The sequence below is a fragment of the Buceros rhinoceros genome, unplaced genomic scaffold (assembly GCF_000710305.1).
Source record: "Buceros rhinoceros silvestris isolate BGI_N320 unplaced genomic scaffold, ASM71030v1 scaffold9497, whole genome shotgun sequence".
Classification (NCBI taxonomy): Eukaryota; Metazoa; Chordata; class Aves; order Bucerotiformes; family Bucerotidae; genus Buceros; species Buceros rhinoceros.
In genome coordinates this window covers 32,319-45,436 of record NW_010422763.1, presented here as the reverse complement: position 1 = coordinate 45,436, position 13,118 = coordinate 32,319, and the positions used below count along the sequence as shown (strand labels likewise).

Sequence of the window (13,118 nt, the reverse complement as noted above, 5' to 3'; positions counted from 1 at the left end):
GGGGGGGGGGGGGGAGGTTATTTCGGTGAAGATGATTCCACCCTCTGCCTGGAAAGATGAGGTTCTTACGTAATAAAATGATCTCTGAAGCTGAGTCATCTTGGATTTATCTAGTTTTGTTTTTAATTTATTGCCAGTTCACCTGAGTTTGCTGTGAATTTTACAGCACTGCAGTTGTGTTGTTCTTCAGCAACATAACTTTCATAATGATTTGGAAAGTAAAATATTGAGTAGTATTTTTTAACATATTATTCATATCTCAGCTGAATACATGAAATGAGAAGTTAGTATTTCAGGACTGTTGTTTCAAGCTTGCCAAGTATTTGAATGTATGACATGTTGGTTTTACCTCGACAGATTTGAAAGGTTTAGACCTCTGAACGTTAGCACTAAGTTACGTTTGCCATCTTGTACAATGAGATTCGGTTGTAATGTCTCAATGATTCTTCCCTCTTTTTCCCTGGGGGCTGTGGGGCACAGCTGACCCTGTACTGGGGGTCCTTACTTAACTCTGCACCGTTTGGTTTTGAGGACCCTGGGATGGAGATGTGAAGAAGAGTAGAAATGTGGACATGTTTATCTTTATCAAAATAGAGCTGTCGGAATTTATGAACAAATGGACTTCAGGAAAGATGACTGTACTGATGTGGTTATTGTTTTGATCTGGAGTCTTACTGTCCCCTGAACTTCTGAATCTTCCTGTGATCCATGCATTTGCAAGTGCAGCATCTGCTGCAGCGTTCTAAAAAGAGTTTGGCAATAATCCATTCTTGAAGGTATTCTCATTAATAGGCCTAAATGACTGCTAAAATACTTATCGCCGGAGTATTTGCTAGTTTCTTAAATAATTAGCAATTTCTTTTACTTTTTTTTATTTAATAATCAGCACAAAATTGATAGGCCTGTTGATTTTTACTGTTTTTTTTTTCAAGGTGCTTTAAATAAATTAGGCAGGCAGTAGTGGATGAGGTTTGTCATCCGAAGAACCACAGATAAAAAAGAGCGTCCTTAATGAAGCCAGCAAGTATCAGAAAAACTTTGAGACTTCTTCACAGCTACTTGAAGATCAGTCTTCTGTTCTTGGTTGATAGATGGTAAAGACTCATTCACAATAGTCCTATAACAAAACAGAATACTAATTTGCAAGATGAGAATATTTTTATGTACTGAGTTGTCATGAACCTTGTTAAGGGGTTTAGGAAATCCAGCACCATCTGATTAGAGCAGAGAGTGTTTCAAGAAGAGTCTCCAGCTTCAACCTTTTAATAATAGTTCTGTATATAATGAAAGAGCATAGGGCCCACAGTCTGTTAAACAGGAACACAACAAAATTTCAAGTCTTATTCTGGAAAAACAGAAATCTCTCCACTTGTAGTGTGTATTGCCTAATGGAGAAATGTGCTCAGCAAGAACCTGTCAGTGTACCTAGAATTATCCCTGTGTTCTAAAGTCTCTTAACATGGTAACTAGTGTCTTGACAGTGCTTTGGTGGAATTATTTGCAGTCAAGGAGCAACAACAAGATCTCTTGCTGTTTCTCCAGATGTAGCAATTTAGGAATCGAGCCAACAGATAATATGAAGCAAGGAGGTTGAACTCATTCTGTAGCAAGTGCCAAATTACATTTTCCACTAGAAAACATCACAAGAGGCATGTTTTATAGATTTCTCTAACTTCAGGCTGTGTTGCTTTAGCTAATGACGTTAAATATTGCACTTGGACAGATTTCCTTTTAAATTAATAGTTTTCTTTGTAATACAACCTCATTTATTCTTTTAACTTGTCCCTTTTCAGCTATACCCATTTTCCCTGCCCAAGTTTACTGCCCGTTTTTTAAATTAATTTATCCAAATCTCGGCTCCTGCTTGCTTTTAACAGAACCATCTGGATCTGAAAGAAGGATTCCAATGTTGTGACAAACAAAAACCAGCTTCTATAAAGATAGGTCTGGAGAGCTGGCAGTGGTTTAGTGCCACGGATTGACTGTGACTTCTAATACAATAAAGTTTAGCCTAAAATCTGATACAGGGTTGTTTTAGCCCTGTTCATATCTTGCTCCTCACAGCCTGTAGAACACCCGTTCCAGTCTGTGGGTTGCTTGTGGTGTTTACACAAGTGAACTTTGAGTTGCTATTGTTTTCATTAGGTATTGTTTTCCTAGACCTCTGGAAGTCTTTCAGTTAACTACTACAATACCTTTCATATAATAATCTGCAGATCTATCTTGCTTAGTGGAATATATTTCAGTATGTGATGGTAGTTTTTGTTTCCTTCCTCTAGCAAAAATGTTGGCTTCTTTCTTTGCCCTATGAAAAGCTTGCTACTGAAAAGGCGTCAAATTCCGGATCTGCCTTTGATGCTGTAGCTTTTTATCTTTCAGTAACAAAGAGCAAGAAAGTGTCATAAGTATCTATCCAGCAAAAAAACCAGCAGGTAGGTGTAGGTTTTTGGTAATAGTCTGAATTGTGTTGAACACCTGCTGTCACATGTGAAAGCTCGTTTATTGCAGAGGGCGAAGGCAATGGTCCTGGAAGTCCTGAGAGGAAATGTCTGTGGTGTTTGTCAGTTCTTTAAGACCTTGCACACATGTAGGCCATGTAAAAATGTAAGAAAATCTTGTTTAAGGATTTCTTTTAACGCTGTGCTTCCACTGCCCTATAAGAGGAGTTAAATAGATTTTTTGTAAATTGAAATTATTTCTGTGCTTTAGCAAGAGAAGTAATTCTATACCCCATCACTAAGTTTGTTGGTACAATTACTGTCTGATAAGACAGTTTTTTTCTCTCCTGATTATATTTTCTGTAGCCAGGTGGTTTTGTGCAGAGCCTGATGAAGGTGGATCTCAAGGTAGAAAATGTAATTTTTTCTTTCACTGGTTGCAAAATGGTGAGTCAATGCAATTAGCATACGAGCTTACGCAAAAAAACACTTTTGTGAGATAAGTAGAGCTAAAGTACATTTAAGCAATATTAAATTTTCAGATTTGATCAAAATTGCAAATGTTATCCAGTAATAGTATTAGCATGTTTGTATTTTTAAGTAACCTTACAAATGCTTAAGTTTATCAATAGCGAAATCTATGATTTTGATGTTAGCTAGTAGCCCATAGCTGAATACTGTTCATTCCTAGTGTCTGAGACTTGCTCCCAATTTTTGAATTCTTTTGCAGGCCATATGGAGGCAGTTGGCTTCAAATTTAAAAATGTAATATGAAGCGTGCTGTTGGTTTCACAAGTCTCCATTCTGGCAGAAAACTTTACTCATTTTTGTATTCTTTGCAAACTGCAGTCTGTTGGTTGCACTACCTTCGTGAATGTTACTAATACAGTCAAAAGACATCACTGGGCTTTAAATTTTGGCCTGAATTCGAGGTTCATACAGCTTGGATGTGACAAAATGTGTTCAGAAATATGGAAATTGAGTGCAGTTATTTCTCACCCCATACCTGGAGAACGGGAAAAAATGTTGAAGGAGAGAAATGTCATGATGAAAAATGCAGTTATCGATAACAAATTTGTTATATGTCTTGATGCTCTTATTTGAAAAATGACTCCTAAACATAGTGCAAGAAATTCTTCAACAGATCTGTTTTTTAAAATAACAGCTTCATTCTGAGGGTAAATAATTTCTGTGACAAAATGTGCTGGTAAATAACTTGTTTGTTCAGATGGACTTTAAATGTTTCTTTTTAATATAAGGAAGTGAAATGGTTTAATCTTATGACTGTTTTTTCTGGGCTTTACACATGATAATCAACATCAGATTTATTTGGGGTGTGTTTGTTCTGAAATCTCAACAGTATAAATAAATACTCATGATTTCAGTCAAGAACGGTGACTTTAGATGGCTGATTAAAACAGTTTTGTGGTTACAATTTCATAGTCTGGTTTCTCTTAAAGTGTAATTGCTTAAAGCATCACCTAATTAAGTCTATAATCTTAAAAAGGGACAGTGTTCATACTGCAAATAAAGTTTAAATTCTGCTTCAGTGCTTGAAATATGCGACTAGAATTTCTGCAGCTGTAGCTGATGCAAGATGTATGTAATGGCGTGAATTCCAGGCAACCAAACTTGCATGAGAGGGTTGATAATTTGTAACTTTTTTTTCCTGACATGCAGAACTGTGCATATCACCAAGGGGATAAGGGGATAGTTTTCCACTTCTTCACACTTTACTTGTATCTCATTCTGTAATTTTTCTAGTAACTGAAAAACTCAGTTTTAATCAAACTTCATACTTGATTGATGGGGCTTGGACATTTCAGTAAGATATGGCTTTGGATGTTTCTGTTAAAACTCTGTTGTACTACTGCAGTATTTATTCTACATAACAAGCTCCTGGGACTCCCTAGTCAGCAAAATCAAGGATGAAAGTCTTTAAAACTTCTTAGAAGATGTTGAGGTCTCTACTGTGCAAGCGAGATTTACTTTGAGGAATTCTTCTCTTTGCTGATTGGTTCTTGTCTTGGAGTTGTCGGCACTACTAAATGCTCCGAAATGGCAAAGCACAAGATTATGGATTGATGTTTTGGAACAATTTATTAGGGCAAGATGCGTGGTGAGAAGATAATGCTTCCAATTCCCGTGAAACAGAAGGAATGAAGTTGGCATTTCTATCAGAAATTTGTTTTATGCTTTAAGTTCATTGTGTCAGCCTTTAATAGGAAACATTTCACATATTTAAAATGTCTGATCACTCTTCTGCTGGAAGAGGAGTTTTTATATATTTTGTTGTTTCTTACAATGAAATTTCTAGGTTTAAAAAAAAGGGGGGGAATCTACTAAGACTAAAGAGCAGTGTGTGCATTTAGCCATATTAAATACCCAGTATATTCTTAACGATCGTGTTTGATCATTTCTAAATTGGCAGAGGTTATTAACACAAAAAGGTCTACTCGCTATACCTTTAATATCTGGTAGGCTCTGTCTGGATTTGGGTAATGAGAGGAATGAATAGCATAAAGGGAAAATTGATGGTTTTCATTTTCTTGGGATGTGTGTTTTTTCTTAACCTTTTGTTCAGTGCTTGAAGGATCTTATTTCTAATCTTTCACATAGATGAGTTTTCTAAATTACTTCGTTGTTGTGGACATAAAATAGGTTATATGCAGGAAAAGTAATGATCATCTGATCCATTTTTGCCAGAAGTTTTTGAGTGGAAAAGTGGTGTTTAGTTTAAAAAAAAGTTATATGTAAAGTAAAAAGCTAGCTGAATAATTTCCCGTTTTCATCCCCAGAACTCACTTTCTCCTTCTCTGTTGACTATTACTATAAGAAAATAATCTCAGACTTATTTTAAACTCTAATATTTCAGTTGTCCTGAAATAGTGCTTGTCTGATTGCTTTCTGATAGCTTAAATGATGCACTTTTCTGTAAGCAGGGTATCAGGAGATACTTATAGAGACTGTGTTACTGTATTTACAATACAAATATTGTATCATCTGTCTGAGTTAGTAAATTAATTTGAGCATAAGGCAATGGAGCTGTGGGTTTACAGTTTATTTCTTCTCAAGCACCAGTGTTTCAGGTCTTGGGTGCCTAAGATAATAGTTGAGTCAGATCTATTTCTTGTCTCCGCAAAAATTGTTGTTAAAGAGGAACTAATTAAATGTGTACTGGTTCTTTTTTAATTGGAGATATTAACTGAAGATCAGAAAAGTTTAATTTTTTCAGTAAGACTGTAGGAAAATGGTGAGACCTCATTCAGCAGTTGGAGTTTTAGCTTTCTAGGCTGTTTCATAACTAAGAAACACCATGCTACATCAGCTGCCATCTTCTGTTTTTATGGTGGTGGTTTAGTTTTATTTCAATCATAAGTAATTGCATTGTACCAATGGAGTGCAAAATTCAAGTAGAAAGGTCAAGGTGGATTCTAGGACGGCCTGAACAAGCTCATATAGAACAAAGGACATCAGAGTCATTTGAAAGCTCATTTGTTTTTGTATGGTATTGTGTGAGGTGCTTAGTTGTGGCTTCACAGGATCTCTGCTGTGGTAGACAGGTTATGAATGCATCTCCATTGCACAGCTCCTGGAATTTTGGGATGAAGTAAGAGCTAAATTGGACAGTTAGAGAAGTCTAAGTAGACAAAGCAGCATTTACCAGCCTCATTGGCAGCACTTTTCAGCATGTTGACAACTTACTTGCATTTATTATGTTTTGCAGCCAAAAGAGCAAAGGGAGATTTTCTTCAAGGAAAATAATGAGGTTGCTTGGCATGCTTGCATTTAAGGCATGACAAACCATGCGTAAGAAAGCATTAAAACACCTGTTTAGCACATGGAGAGTAGAAAATGGTGTAAAGGACCAACTGAAGTCTAGAGAGTCTTTGGAAAAACATGGCTAAGGACTGTGTTACAGCCATACAGAACTTGAATTGCGTTCACAAGAGATGGTTTGAAGATAGTCAACATTTCAGCTTCCTTAGAAAGAGAATCAGGTCTAAAAAGATCAAACTCTGATCTCTATAGAGGATGTCTATTGAAATTTTTGTAGGTGACAGTATGGAGCTGTAGAAAGATGAGATAATAAGCAAGATTAAAATCTTCTAATTTTATCCTTCTTTTCTACCTCTTTGAGAAACTACAGGAATGATTGCGTCCTTTAAATAACACAGGAAGTGTGGTTGGAAGAGGAGAATTGGGACAGGAATGGACAAGATGGAGACAACATACTAAGAGGAACACGTATAACTGTTTGACAAGTATCTGTTGGGTAGAGAAGGTTTGGGGAGAGTACCGATTCTGAGGCTTTCCTTGGAGGGTTTCAACAGTAAGCTGAGAGATGAGTGAGATGACAGACTAGTTTTGAAAGGAAGTTGCAATGTTTGATACAGCTTATCTGACATGGCAAAGATCTGAACTGTGAAGGGATGTACTAGAGTTTGCAAGGTGGTTAAAAAAAAAAACAGAATCAATGAAAGTTGGAATGAAGCCATTGTTTTGGTAGCAGGAGCAGTAGAGAGTAACAGGTGGGTAATATCCATGCGTGGGTTGAGGCAGAGGATGGAAGTGCATGATTTGGAGGTTGGTATTCGTTGTGGAAAGAATACATGGTTTAGAAAGCCTGAGGTGACTTGCTTATGAATGTTACATTCATCCTGTCGTGTGACGTTGTGTCCAAATAATAAAAGTTTCATCACCACGGCTTGGCTTCGTGAACAAAGATCTGGGAAGGGCTTTTCCCATGCTCACTGCAGGCGATGAGTGCACCCTTCGGGCTTGCGCGGTGGATTTTTTAGGTGAGGCGTAGCGTGCGCGGAACTGGCTCCACCCTTTACACCTGAGGTTCATCTGCCAGCGCCTAGCAAGCCTGGACGGTGACAGCGAAGTCCTCGGGTCATAGGTTTGGTTAGAGTATCCTTCTCTTAGATGGATGCCTTAAGCCATGCTGGTTTTTTTTTTCTTTCATAACATGATGACAGATCTTTCAGACAAATGATAAAGCGGCAGTATGCATCATACCATGACTTCAGTAAAACCAAGTTCTCTTGGTATTCTCAGAGTTTGTGGAACTTGGGTTGTATTTTGGATTTACTGTCAAGTGTTTTGGGAAGACTGTTTAGAATACTGGCATTATTAATAACTGTCAAAGTGATGCTGTTTAACTTCGTTTACTTACGTATTCCTTACATTTAACTGTAATGGGGGATGGGGGTTGGGGAGGGAGAAGAAAAGTGTTTTCTATTACACCTGTGGCTAGGTGGAGAATAAGTGGGTTTAAACAGTGCTAGCAAAAACTTTGAGTAGCCTTTAAGAAACTTCTCATTGTAACAGGAATCCTGGATTTCTGGGATGGATGGTTCAGGGAAGCAGTGGAATTTCCATCATGAAAGGCTTTTTAGAACAGGTTCTACGAGCCTTTCTACAGAGTGATGTAGGTATAATTGATCCTGCCTGAGGCCAAGAGACTGCATTAGAATGACCTCTTAAGGTTTCATCCAAGCCCGTTGGTTTATGTTCATATGTGACTCTCTAAATAAAGAGGTCACATTCCACTACTAGATTGCATGTTAGGTATTTATTCTGTAAAAGATTCCACGGCCATCAGATATTGAGACTATCTCTGAATCTTCTTCAGGGGAAAAATATCATTGTTTACAGTAGGGGGTTACAGGCACTTCCATTACTCTCTGTGGCTGCATCTTACAGCTTCCTCCTAGCTTGTGCTATAGCTTTTACTGTAGCTTCCTTTAGTACTGCTGTTGGAGAACTCAGGGGTGAATTCTAGTGTGCTTACAGCCCTGGATGACTGCTTCCTGTGTCGAAGTGTAGTTAAGTGAAAATTTCAGGATACAGCATGCAAACATGGAGTAAAATAGCCTGGAGGACTGATGGGGAGCCTGAGGACTCAAAGCCTGGACTTTCTTGGAATTTGTCCCGTGTTGCCTTCTAAAGGAGATTGTTCTCCCTCGGTATCTAGCTGTTATTAATGCAAATCTCCAGTTTGGTACATTTATATGAGTATTGGGGATGTTTTTAAGAATGACCTATGCAGATTGAAGCAGAACTCTGTTTAGTGGAGAGTGTTTTTTTTCATGAAAAGCTTTTAAATAATTAGGTTTAATCTTGGTTAATGGTTCAATATGTAATGCCATATTTTATTTACGGATCTGAAAGACCTTTACTGATCTGTAAGAACTTTCTTTGCAGACAGAATTACTCATTTGTCACATTCTTTAGGGACATTTATTATTATGGTATATTTGTCTTTTAAACATTATGTTATCATTCCATCCCCATGAGTTTACAGAACAGTGTTTTGACTACAGGGAAAATTAAGGTGCAAAGAGAATGGGTGAAAGTATGTATTCAATTCTAAGCAGGAGCTTGGGGTCTGGTATCTTTCAGAGGATTTAGTGTGACATAAGAATACACGTCTTTGAATTCCACCTTTATTGGTCCTCAACCAGCTTCACTCAGGAAAAAATTAGTTACTTTAGCATCACTGTATTTGGACTTTGTTTCTTGGTAGAATGTTTTTTATCTTTTCCCTCTTACAAATGCCTCAGCTGTTAACTATATACGTACAGCTTTTGCAGTAACTTACATGAGGGCCCACAGAACAAATCTGTTGAAATACTGCATGCAGTGGAGACCCTTAGGATGAGGAATGTAGTAAACATACTATGATTGATCATATCATAATACATCTGCAGCAGGGGGGTGAAGTGGGTTAAGTTAACGTGTGCAGCTTTTGAGTATTTAACTTCACAGCAAGTTACACCTGCTAATGTGAAGAGAGATGGGAATGTCTCTGGATGTATGTGTGCACACGTTTAAGGTGGATCAAGGAATTAGAACGGAAGTTTACATCAACACTCACGAGCAATAGTTCTTAGTGCTAGGCTCTTTCCTTTATGGAGTTCATCCCACTTTTTCTTCTTTCTGTTTTCCGTGATGTCAAGTCATTTTGAATGTTGTTAAGGAGAAGGAGGGGAAGAAAAGCTGTTTTGTGATACTTTCTGACTGGAATAACTGTGAGCAGTTACTAGAGGAAAAATGGTCTTTTGATGTTATAACTTCCAGTAAAGAGAGCACACTTAGTACTGCTGGGAGGAGGCTGCGGCACAATCTGCTCAACACAGCAAACTTCGGGAGCAGGGCTAAAGTAGTGCAGAAATAACTGACTTTTCAGAGGCTTTTAGCTCTAGCAAGTATACTAAGCGAATACAATCCCTTGAAAAAAGTTACTTTTTCCTCCTGTAAATCACTGAGGCTTACCATTTAACTAAAGGCTTACAATTCAGCCAAATTGTAACTGTCTTCAGATAAATTGCAAAAATTATGTCCATCATGCAAAGGGTTGCCCACCTGTGAAACTTCAGTTTGCTTTGCCGAAGTATGTGTTTATTTTTGATATTTAAATGCTAAAATTTCAATCATCTAACATAGCCACATCTTGTTCCTTCCTCCCAGCCTCATTTTCAGGCGGAATGAAGTCATTTCAAGGAAAGCTTTTAAAAAAAAAAATTGTCAATTCAATGCACTGTCAAAAAAAATTCAACACAAAGGACTAAAGCATTGACAGTTACAAGAAACTGAAAACTAATTTGGTTCATGGTGACCAACTATAAGCATACATTTTCATTTACAGGGGGATTATAAATCTTACCCATAATCTTGTTCTTGTAATTTCCTTTTAATATTCTGCTACTTTTCTCTTTCAGATGATATTAACTGTGTTTCTGAGCAACAATGAACAGATTCTGACAGAAGTTCCAATTACGCCAGAAACAACCTGTCGTGATGTAGTAGAGTTCTGCAAAGAGCCTGGAGAAGGAAGCTGCCATCTGGCTGAAGTATGGCGTGGAAATGGTAAGTTAAATGTGCAGTGGAAATTGATTTAAATATATGTACCAATTGTAAAAAGAGGTAAGACTGACTTTTCAATGTTAGTGATTTGAAATTGTTTTCTTATCACAAACTTCAATGCAAAGCATGGTAATTCAATATATGTAGAGATTAATGCAATTTTTGATTCTTTTTTTCATCTCTGTTTTGTTCTTTAGCATGGAGTATTTGAAAAAATGCACGTGTAAAATGTGTTGGTGTTCTGTATTTTAGTTTTTCAAATTACATTAAGTATTCAGTATCCCCATCTTAAAAGGAAAGAAAAAAAAAGTGGTGCGAGGTTATTGTAATTACTAGAAGCTATTTGTTTCAAATAGACACACAGCACATATATCAGATAGAGGGTATTCAGATGACAATACGGAATCTCAGTGATCTTCTCTTGTAGTCAGTGGGTGCAGATCACCACCTGCATTTTTTCCAATCCTATTTCCTCCCCATTAGACATGTAAACACAACCTGAAATTTAAGAATGGGTGTAGATTTTTTTCCTTCTGTATCACAAATAGCAGATACTCAGCAGACAGGATTGTGCCAGACTTGGGCATGGTATCTCCAGCTTCTTCAGGAACATTTCCTCTCAAAGCTTTGACAACCTCCCTTTGGGCAGGTAGTTCCTGTTTGTGTCGCAGTTGTTATTTCACAGAGCAATGGGCGGGGCAGTTCTTTTCAGGAGTGTGTCAGATCAGCCCTATTATGGATTCTATTTCTAGATGAGTTCTTGCAATTGCGTGAAGTACAAGTCTCCAGGTTGTAGTAGTATCAGTGTATGGATGTGAGTGGAATTGATGGTTGGGTGAGGATAACAGTTAAGCAGGTTCTTATCACTCAGTTACTAAGATCACCTCTGTTTAAACTGTAATCTGTTTTATATAAAGACTGATGAGGTAAAAACTTGATACTGATTTCTTAAATTTTGCATAGAGGGGGTTTATTTTAGTTAGGGTCTTTTTGTCAGACAAAGCAGCTATTATTCAGATGCCTTTGGAGCTTTGGAGTTTGAACAATCTAGAACATTTTCCTCCTGGGGAAACTATTCCTACTCTTTTCTAAACTGTTCTAAAACTTCATGAAGGGAAAAGGTGCCTCAAGACGTCATACTAACTGGCTGAGAACTTGAGTTTAGGCAAGAGTGAGCAAGGGAAAGGTTAAGCGTGTCTGCAGCTCTAGGAGTACAAATTCAGTTCCTGCTTAGTTAGAAAACTGTCTTTAACGTTAAAACTCACGGGAGGGTTACAACTTTTTCAAATTGGAAGTTTAGATTACAGAGAGTCTACGATGCCAAATGCGTCACATAAATTTCTGCAATAGGTCTGCAGACCATTTTTAACAGCACTCAAATATCCCTAATATTTTTCAATTGCTTGTCTGTGTAAGTGTGACGTAGATAGTATTATTTGTTCTTCTGCTTTCCCAATACTTTGAGGGTGTACTTCTTAAAAAACGCAGAGAATGTTGTCAATTAGCTTTAAAGGGTGGAAACTGAAAAAGTGGTCCACAACATCTTTCTGGGACACTTGCACCTTGCAAACCTGGGAAGTGCAAGCACACATTTTCTCTAATAACTAAGATTGAGAAAATATTTATCTGTGATGCAGTACATTATTTCTCATTGTGTTACAATATCTAAAGCTAGAATTTTCTATGAAGTGGGAAATAAAATTTATCCAGGAAGTTGTGATGGAGAATGAAAGAAAAATTAAACACTTGCTTACGTTTCTGGATCTCCCAAACTGGCCTGTACTGTTAGCAAAAGATGTCCACAGTGCTCTTGAGTCTGAGAGGAATTCAGCAGAAGCATTTTGTTACTCTTAAATGTGGGATCCTGTTATAAAATCTGTGTCTTGGTGCCTCAACTTCTAGCCCCAAAGTCAGTGGTACATAAATTTTTCAGTGGACCAACCTTATGGAGCCTGATGAGATCCATCCAGGGGCACTGAGGGAACTGGTGGAAGTGGTTGCCAAGCCGCTTTCAATCATTTATCATCAGCCCTGGCTAACTGGTGAAATACCAGTTGACTGGAGGTGGCAAATGTGACGCCCATCTACAAGAACATCTGGAAGAAGGAACTGGGGAACTGCAGGCCTGCCAGTCTGACCTGGGTGCCAGGGGAGGTTATGGAGGAGATCATCTTGAGTGTCATCACATGGCATGTACAGAACAGCCATATAATCAGGCCCAGTCAGCATGGGTTTATGAAAGGCAGGTCCTGCTTGACTAACCTGATCTCCTTCTATGACAAGGTGACCTGCTTAGTGGAAGGGCTGTAGATGTTGTCTACCTAGACTTTAGTAAAGCTTTTGATACTGTTTCCCACAGCATTGTCATAGAGAAACTGGCTGCTTATGGCTTGGATGAGGGTACTCTTGACTGGATAAAAACCTGGCTGGATAGCTGGGCCCCGAAAGTGGTGGTGAATGGAGTTCAATCCAGTTGGTGGCCAGTCACCAGTGATGTTCCCCAGCACTCAGTATTGGGGCCTGTTCTCTTTAATACCTTCATCAATGATCTGGTTGAGGGGTTCGAGTGCACCCTCAGTATGTTTGCAGATGACACCAAGCTGGGCAGGAGCGTTGATCTGTTTGAGGGAAGGAAGCCTCTACAGAGGGATCTGGACAAGCTGGATCGATGGGCCAAGGCCAGTTGTATGAGGTTCAACAAGGCCAAGTGCTGGGTCCTGAACTTGGGCCACAACAACCCCCTGAAACGTTACAGGCTGGGGGAAGAGTGGCTGGGGAGGCGGCCGGGGGGGGAAGGGATGGGGG

General features: G+C 38.4%; 1 protein-coding gene across 1 annotated transcript in view; it reads left to right on the top strand.

The window, feature by feature from the left end:
* Positions 1-10,168: 10,168 nt before the first annotated feature.
* The window catches only part of LOC104496970 (apoptosis-stimulating of p53 protein 1-like), a gene marked incomplete at its 3' end in the record, with an annotated part of 33,485 nt that continues 30,535 nt past the window's right edge, over positions 10,169-13,118 (top strand). Inside the window, exon 1 of the mRNA XM_010140172.1 lies at positions 10,169-10,316. Within this exon, the coding sequence (XP_010138474.1) occupies positions 10,169-10,316 (148 nt within the window). The remainder of the gene's footprint in view (positions 10,317-13,118) is intronic.